The 9659-nt window shown below is 30.0% G+C and overlaps 3 protein-coding genes across 3 annotated transcripts in view; 1 reads left to right on the forward strand and 2 right to left on the reverse strand.

Annotated features, from left to right (window-relative positions):
* Window positions 1-420: 420 nt before the first annotated feature.
* Window positions 421-2142, reverse strand: LOC108577419 (INO80 complex subunit D). The gene is made up of 2 exons (XM_017940565.1): window positions 762-2142; window positions 421-587 (listed from the first exon to the last, which is right to left on the reverse strand). The coding sequence occupies exons 1-2, from the start codon at window positions 2140-2142 to the stop codon at window positions 421-423; spliced, it is 1548 nt and encodes a 515-aa protein (XP_017796054.1).
* A 3875-nt stretch (window positions 2143-6017) lies between these two features.
* LOC108577395 (dolichyl-diphosphooligosaccharide--protein glycosyltransferase subunit STT3B) lies at window positions 6018-9242 on the reverse strand. Its single transcript, XM_017940539.1, has 6 exons — window positions 8847-9242; window positions 7985-8683; window positions 7604-7914; window positions 6996-7536; window positions 6332-6914; window positions 6018-6186 (listed from the first exon to the last, which is right to left on the reverse strand). Exons 1-6 carry the CDS (start codon window positions 9065-9067, stop codon window positions 6106-6108), a joined length of 2436 nt encoding a protein of 811 aa, XP_017796028.1. The 5' UTR covers window positions 9068-9242; the 3' UTR covers window positions 6018-6105.
* A 41-nt stretch (window positions 9243-9283) lies between these two features.
* Window positions 9284-9659, forward strand: part of LOC108577361 — a 2750-nt gene continuing 2374 nt past the window's right edge. The window contains exon 1 of the mRNA XM_017940501.1: window positions 9284-9305. Coding sequence (XP_017795990.1) covers window positions 9284-9305 — 22 coding nt within the window. The remainder of the gene's footprint in view (window positions 9306-9659) is intronic.

Genomic DNA, 9659 nt, shown 5'->3' on the forward strand with positions numbered 1-9659 from the left:
ATTGCCATTCTGTTACAACTACAACACTGTAACTGAACTTTCAAAATGTACTCAAAATAATTTACAAATAAATTGCAAATACAGTGTAAAGATCAAGGCGAGATTATGATCCTTTTATGATTAATTTTCAACAAGGATGGAATTTTTAATATTTACAGAAAATGTAATCTGTTTTATATGAATGTAGCCATATGACATTGTACCCAATGAAATTTATACTAAATTAGTAACAATTACTATTTCTTTTTACTTTCTGTATGTCAATCCCTGCCATTATCTTGGATTTTTATAGTTACTTAACGAAAGTCAATAACACAATCTTACATTTAGCAGCACAGACACAAACAGTATTTCTTTCTATATTGTAAAGAACACACGCGAACTGGTTTTCAAATTATTATGTTATTAAAATAGACGGGGCTACGAAGCAATGTCTGACATAAGTTGAGCCAATAAGGCAGGCTCTAAGAGTCCATGTGTTTGCCCCATTCTTTCCAAATTACGTACATCCTTATCTACTGCCTCCAATGCTCGTTCTAATTCTTCTTCTTCTTCTCTTGATGGTTCATATTCGCCATTTCTGCCTTCTAAAAATAAAATAACAGAATGTTTTTTTTTTTTGGAAAGGGTAAATATACTTCATAAAGTATACCAGTTTATATTTTAATTATCATGTTAAAATTGGTTAAATTAAAACCTGAACTATAAAATAAGCAAATTGATATCAATATACAATATAAAAGTCATAACATTATAATTACCAATGAACAAATCATTAAAAGCATCAGCAGGTAAGTTGTTGAGCACATTGCCAAAATCATGTTCTGCAGGATCTAGAGAAGGAAACACTTCATGATCTCCCAAATCTACTTTAAGTCCTCCTCCAAGACCAAGTCCTAATCCTAGATTTAAATTAGAAGAATTTGAACTTCCTTGTGCTACAGTATTCAAATTATTCAAAGTTTTTGTCTGATTTTCACTAGAGTTTATTTGATTCAAATATTGACTCTCTTCATGTACTAGAGTAGGACCTTTAGTTTCAAGTTTATTTGCAGGAGGCCGCTTTCGTTTCTTTGGCCTGGATTTTGGTTTAGGCCTGGGAATTGTGGGAGATGCTGGTTTTTTACGAGCTTTCTTTGGTTTAGACTCTTGGGCTTTACGATGATAATTATCCCTTTTCCTTGCATGTTCTGGACAAAGAGGTAATTCATGTGCAACATCAAACACAGGAATACAACATTGTGTATTATCACTAAATTTGGCAGTGCAATGTTCAAATAAAAGTTGATCTCCATTCAACATTATGTGACGAGAACAATGATGGGTGCAGGGCAAAGATATCTGTTGACACCCTTCAGCTCCACAAAGTCCACCAACTAAAAGTGGTCCATCTACCACTTTGCTTGTACCTGGAGAACCACCTAAAGCTCTTGCAGTAGATGCAGGATCTTTATAAGCAGCTTCCAACAAAAATCTAGCTCTATCACGTAACAAAATTTCTGAGTCTGTCCCACCTTTATGTAATTGAAGTAATCTTCTTCTCAATTGAGAACGCAATTGAGAAAGACGTGCAGAACGATTTAATGCTGAACTGCTTTCTCCAGAAAACCAATAATGTTGATAAATTGTCATTTCATCTCCACTAGAATCACTATCTGATATTTCATCTCCAGCTCTAGGATAATACAATAGAGTGTGGTCCCGACTTTGCCTTCTACATCTTAATCTTTGTAAATTCTCAATATGACGTTGTTTATGTTGAATTGCTTTTGCAAATTTATAATCTATATGTTCACCATCACCACTACCACTGCCACCACCACCAACACTACTGTCAGCGTCTAATTCTACAGCACGATCTTGTACAGCTTTGAATTCCGCATCTGGTACGGATGTTATCCTTATTCTTTGTTTCATACATTTTCCTTTAGTCTTACTATTTTTACAATTTTGCATTACTTTAGGATTCTTAGATGACACTACTGTAACATTTCTTCCTGCTGCTGTAGTAAATGGCTCTGGTTCACTGAAAATATATGGATCGACATCTTGACGAGCCTCAGTTTTCAGCAAAGCCTTCAAGCGATCCGAAAACTTCAATTTATTGTCCATGTTTGAGTTTTCGGATATAGGGACCTTCATTGATTACCGTTTTCCTTGTCTCCTGTTCCACCTGCATTCTCAAACCCTCCAAATCAACTTTCTTCCTATCTAGATAAAACTTAGTTCACGCTATGTGCCTAGATCCAAGTTCATACATAAATATTTTTGAATTCATAATACTGAGAATAAAAGAATAAAAAGTTATTTTTATTGTATTATATCACAGTTTGTTGTTTTTTTATTTGTTTTAGACACATTAATATTTATATATTCATCAGGATAATATAACTAATAAAATGAATTTTTGTACAAAGTATAATAAATTATAAAATAGTCATGTGCACTACTTATACTAATAATATTAATACAATGTGCACTTAGCTATCTTATTTACATGTATCTGCATATGTACAAACTTAATTTTGTCATGGACTGTGCTTTAGAAGAAAGATTAAAATTGATTACCTATTATTTAGTATCAAATTTTGTAGCATAGCTTTACAAAAAATTGTATATTTAAATGGCAATAAAATTTATTTTTGTGTTTTAAAAGTGCAAATAATACTTCAGCAGTTAATAATATCTAGATTGATTAAAGCTATGTATCACTCTAAGTTTAAATTTGCATATTTTTGTACATAATATATATCAGATGATTATTAAGGTCTCCTGGTTCAAGCAGTAAGCGTGAACTTAGTCCATGGCTAGATCAGGATAAAAACAATCCTTGCCTCGCATAGCAATTCACATTAAATTTACTCTACACATTTTTAAATAATTGCATTATATGAAACACCAAAGCATTGAATGTTGATTCTAAGAGTTCTGATAATCTTTGACAAGTCAAAGCCATATTAATAAGCGTTTTATCTCTAGTGTTGACATGAGTACATGATGTTGGATATCAACACTGTTTGGTTATGTTCACTTCTTATATAGGTAATAAGACACTGTGTAAAATACTGTAATCAAGTTTCGATAATACAGTCAGAAAAACTCATAAGATGAATCTTGCCGCATATTTATACCCTATAACAAGGGTAAACTATTCACAAATACTCTCACGAAGTTTCCTTTATGGACTCGTTTCGTTTAGTTTAACCGAGGTTGGGACAATGGAAATTACTCCCAACAGTAATGGAGGTTGTTGCCCAATCAGAAGCAATTCGACCTTTTTCGTGCAAAATACACTCCAACGAAATTGAAGATTCACGCACAAATTCCAGCATTCATCGATAATAACATTAGAAAGACATGTCAGATGTAAGGGAAGCAAAATGGCGGACGCTGCACACACGAACAGTTTCTGATGCGAAAAATCTTTGAATTCACTGTATTATCATTATGAATTCGGTATACAAACATTTTATGTCTATTTTGAGTGTTAACTAATTTTATATGACAATTTACAGAAACATACTTTTACATGATTTTGAATATTCCTGTTAGAAATGATTAGAATGCTCTTCGTTATTCACTTTGACATAACCTTTTAATTCTTTTAGATATATAATAGATCTGATTTATTTTATTTTCACTTTTCACTTCTTGAAAAATAAAATAGTATAAATGAAAACATACGTATGATAATGGTTAATTTCTTCAATTTTGAAGTATATATTTTATGATCTAATTTAAATTTCTTTAACATTGCATTGTACTTAAGTATATTTGGTTTATACAAATATATAATTTCTCCTTAATGACGCTTTAATATTTTATGTGATGTACAAAACATTACCTTATGTTATTTAGTGAAAATAATTACGTTACACAGTTTGTTTTAATATTACTATTAAAAGAGTAAATTTTGTTATTGGTTAGATTATTATTTTTATAAATAGTATGAAATTTTAAATATCTAAAAAATTTACTTCAAATAATCATTTTTCATAATTTTGTAACAAATGTTAAATAATTTATAATGTAAGAAATTATTTTTTTTGAAAAATCTAACACTAAAGATAATACTATCTTTTGACAATTAACGAATTAAAAAATGACATCTGAAATTTTCGATTGCAATTAACATAGTTTAAAAGATATAATATACAATTTTATAATACAAACGTATAACGATTATATATAAATATCGTAAAACATCATAAGTATCACATATAAAAAATAATACGAATGAAACAAATTATACGTCCGTTAGAAATCAAATTGTATGTACACACGTATAGTATTGAAATGTAATAATTATGTGAAGTTATAATTTAAAAGAAATTTTTATAGTACTATATAACCAAACCATACTCTTATATTTAACAATAGTATTTTAAGATTTTAAATTAAGCAACATTTAATTATTAAACTGACGAATAATTATGTATCCTCTTTTGAATTAACAAGCGAATATGAAAGAGATTAAAATTCGTAAACTTAGTAACCTTGAAAAAATTGTTATCACTGATCAGCTGATTTTGACATTTAAAAGACTATAACCTATTCATGAAATATATTGTGAAAGACCACCTGTTGATTTGTTTCGCCTTCTTTGAAAAAGTTGTTTTTGCTTGATCGTTTATTACAAATAACCTATTGTTCTTTGAAAAATAATTGGATTCAAATATTATTAAATGTCAATGTCTTATTTTATCCAACAACGTGAAATAATTAATGCAAATTACATAAAAAAATTCTTTTGTTTTCTCGTATATACTATATGTATATGCTAAGTAAACATAATTTATTAGTACTACTTCACGCTATATTTTATGCTGTACCAGTTTATTTTCTTTATTATTATATAAGAATTTTGGATACTTAATGATTTTAATCTAACTATACTACTTTTCTTAATATCATTTAGAAGGTAAAATAATGTTCTCAGTGATATGTATTACAACCTTGTTTCATTTATATTTTCCCTTATTCTCTTTATAATTAAATATACACAATGATCATGTACACAACTACTTTGTGTACTTAACATTGCTTTAACTATAATTCTGTGATTTTTCAAACAAATATGTCTACTAAGGATAGTAATTAGATCGAATTATGTACATACCATAAATAATAGTATACTTTATAGTAGAAAACGGTTATAATGTAAATCACAAAAACATAAATTTCAGACTTGAATGGAAAGTATGAAACATATTACACTTTAGAAAAGCATAATCACGATTAATAACAAAAAAAATTACAAAGACAAAATAATAGGACACATTTAGAAACGTACTTCCATTACATAAAATTCAACTTTTTACATTGTTAAGTCCTACGTAAAAAATGAAAATCAAATGTTAAATAGTACAATACTTTTCAATGACAAGTTTGTTCTTACAAATGATTACAACAAGATAGTATACAATAAATTGTGTATACATAACACATATTTAATCCCTCTGATCTCACCTGCCTGACATTCAATAAATGTTTTTATTCACTTTGACTAGTGAATTTTACTTATTGATGTTTAGTGTGCATTACACAGATATAATAAAAGTTCATACATTAATTTTTTTATCAGGTTTTTCAATCGATAATTCATAATGTAATCACTTATAGCCATAATTTGCATTTGTGAACATATATGCAGAAAGTGAATAATTAAGTGAGCAGAAAGTTATAGACTAGTTAAGTACAGGAAAATTTGAAATTCATGAAAACATCATTGTCTCACTTTATAAATAACGTGAATTCATTATAAAAATGCATTACATATTGCAATTATATGGAAATTATATTTTACCTAAGCGATATGTAAGACAATCATACATAGATAATATTTAGTAATCTTAGAAAAATCAACAAGTGAATGTAGTGTAATAAGTGAAATGAAAATATTTATAGATTATTCTTATAAAAAAAATTGTCCCAATTGCTTCAAATGTTAGAAACTTTTTTTATTCTATATTTCAATTGATTCGACTTTTAATGATATTAAATTCTTAGTTTGAGGTATAGTTTGTGGTAGACCCAAGGGACGGTAATTTTTTTATTATAAAAGTTGTATTTGAAAATTATTATGAATTAGATAATAAATGTATGTTACGTAGTTCTTCGTTGAGGTTTTTGTCCTTTAATAACAGTTGGCCGGCCTTTTACATAACCTTTCTTGGAACGTGGTCTCTGAAACATTAATGTCCAACCCCCCACAACTTCAACTACATTTCAAAATTACACAATGCGACAGTTTGAGAAACGAGAAACGATACGGTTAAAATTTCAACAAAAATAAAAGCTGTCTTTTTATTGCATGAAATCAAATTCTCACCTTTTTACTGACATATGAATTGGTATTACGTGTAACAACTCGTTTAGATATGGGAATGCTAGGCCTATTAAATTCATTTGGCTTTTTCACCCTAAAATTATATTTTGATAAAGAAATATGTAATTTATGTCTAACAAGCCAATGCTCTGTTGTGTAGGCTTCTTCCAAATATGTTAACTGGAAATTTTTATTTCCAATTTCTGCACTACGTGTACGGTCATAACCAAACGGCGATCGATAATCAATCTTTACTTCTCCAAATCGATAATAGCTTAATTTATACATCAGTGAATTCAAGAGAGTAGGTGAACCTTCTGAATCTACACGAAATTCCCCTTTCTCGGAAAAATAATCACTTTCGCGAATGTCTTGTGGATGTTCACCTTCGGCAATTCGAACCATCCAAAGGAACTTATTAACATCATCTCCAGAATATCCAATCATTCCTCCAAAAATAACTAATACATAGTCTACATCTAATGATGCCATGATTTCATAAGCAGCACTTTCATTTGAGCTCATTGCTTTCCCAACCAGAGCTATATGTGAATTATTCCAAGTATTATTGTCCACAAGTGTAGTTCTATATTTAGAAAAAATATTTTATATTAGTTTAGTTTATAAGGAACTATGATTAATTATTTAGATCTTATTGTTCATATACCTATTAGCCATTCCAGCAATTTGATAACCATAGTCCCACCAACTCATAATTCTAGCATCAGTAGGTGTATTTTGTGCTAACCAATAATAAGCTTCTCTAAAATCATCAAGTATAGCTCTACCACCATCATTACTATATGATGCCAAAACAATTGAAGGGCTAGAGTATGCATTGCTTGTAATCCAAGTACAATGCAATGTAAACATCATCATTAATATAAATGCACCAATGACAACACTATTTCGAAGATTAACACCCAATCCATCACCATTGCTCCTAGGTCTCTCATGTTTCATTCTACGAAGTTTACCAGCCTTATCATATAGTGCTCTGCCAGGACTTCTTTCTCTTTCTTCTTCACTTTCTTCTTCACTTCCATTACTACTTCGATCGTTTCTTTCATTGTCTTCTTCTTTAAAGAACAATTCTAGAAGATCACTAAATGCTACTCCAGCAAGCATACAAACAACTGGAGTTAAAGTGAGCATAAGTCTCACCATTACTCCAGCAAAATAGACAGCACTTATAGCATATAATATAACTGTAAAATAATCATAATTAATAATGCTTATATAACTTTAATTAACAATTTCATTCTGAAATCTTACCAAAAACTCGTTCATCATTAATATGTTTAATGCAATACCAAAGGCCAACAGGAAACGTTGTAACAAGAATATGTAAATCAAAGAAAAAGCTAAACCATGTTGTAGGTTGATGCTCAGAAACAGATGCTATTATTGGAATGTGTATTTTTGCATAACCAGTATCCCATAGTGAATAAAATCTTCCACTCCAAGGTGCAACAATACCAGCATAGGTTAAACAAATCAAAACAAGCAGAAGCATACCAGCTGTAACTGCAACCACTCCTCCAAAATATTTCATCTCAGATTTTGTAAGTACAGTTCTTAAATATCTATAATAATATAACAATTTATGTTGAAATATTTAGTGTACCAAAGCAAAAATATATTAGATCAACATACCTGAGAGTTGCCACAAAAATTAATAGGCCAAACACACCTCCTGCTGCCATATGTTCTGATGTTCTTATCGGTTGGAAACCAACAAATGGTATTTGCATACTTAATAAAAGTCCCAAAATATAAAACGTAGTGTAACTTGTAAAAAGCCGGTTACTAAATCGATTCATGACCAATAATGCAAAAACATGGAGTGGAATTAAATTAATAATAAAAACATAACCACCCCATGCAGATACCATATAAAAGTAAGACAGAGCAGTCATAGAAGCCCAAAAAATAGAACCAGTTTTAACTGACTTAACCCAAAGGTAATATGTAATTTGCAGAGCAAAAATAGCAATGCCTTCATTATCATAACTTCCTGCTACAGATCTTGAAATGTAACCAGGTACAATTGCAATAAAACATGCTGCAAATAAACCAGCTCCAGCACTCCATATTTCTTTTGTTAATAAATATGTAGAAATGGCAGTAAGGCCACTAAACACTGGAGCTAAGAATACACAAATGTCTCTTATATGCACTGGAATATTCAAAGAATGTAATATATAATGTATGGATCCAGATGTTATCATTAATCCAGGATAAACTGTTCCACCCACAATACGACCCAATGGATACCATGCTCTTTCATCAAACCAATTTAAGAAATTATAAAATCCATGTTGTACCATATATGCTGTTGCTCTGTAGTTAAACCTATATTATAAAAGAAATTACTGTTCCTTTGCTTTTTTTTTTATAGAAAATTAGTGCAAAACTATACTTAATAAAATTAATTTAATTTCCTAATTAAATTATGTTTACACTAAAAAATATTAAATTATAATTCGTTCTAATATAATAACATAAAGATACGTACCAAGGATCGAATTCATGTATAATACTTTCGAAACGTATTACTGCAAATAACCGAGAGGCAAATCCTGAGATCCAAGCAAGTAGCAAAACAGTAAAGGTAATAAGAGAACTAAGGCCAGCAGCATTTGTTAATGTAGAAGTTTTCATTTGCTTAGATGTCGATTTCTTATCGGAGAACATATATTTCCTAGTATTTGTCGTGGATGATCTATTTGACAACATATTTTCTTGAAATTTATGAATATAATGGAAAATATTTCCGTTATGTTTTAACAGACATTTGCCACAAACATATTAAGATTTGTTTCTATTCGATACGTTGCAAATCAAGCAGCCTGCAACAAATTACCAAATCACTATGCCTAGGCTAGGACTCTAAGACACGTTGAACACCGGCTACGTGTTAACCATGACTTCCCAATAACGTTCCGCACTTTCATGAGAATATGGTACAGGAATGGTATGTTCGAATATACGCTTGAACGCACACTACGTTCGATACAAATATCAAGCTGCCGATTGGTTTCATTAGCAAAATATAAAATCGGAAATAATTTTCCTACCAATGGGATTAATTTTATACCAATGTAACATCCGGTCATCGACTATAATCTAAATACAGATACAGTCGCATATAATACGCTGGCATTTATCTTGAAACGTCATATCCGGATAATCCTATTAGTTAACAACTGCCTCTTACAGTACCCTGCAAAATTAATGTTTCCTGTCTTCATACAATTATACGAGAAATCTTGAAAAAGTTGACATTCAAATTAACCACACAAAATATTAATCTAAATATTATGAATTA

The sequence above is a fragment of the Habropoda laboriosa genome, unplaced genomic scaffold, assembly GCF_001263275.1.
Source record: "Habropoda laboriosa isolate 0110345459 unplaced genomic scaffold, ASM126327v1 scaffold648, whole genome shotgun sequence".
NCBI classification, from domain to species: Eukaryota; Metazoa; Arthropoda; class Insecta; order Hymenoptera; family Apidae; genus Habropoda; species Habropoda laboriosa.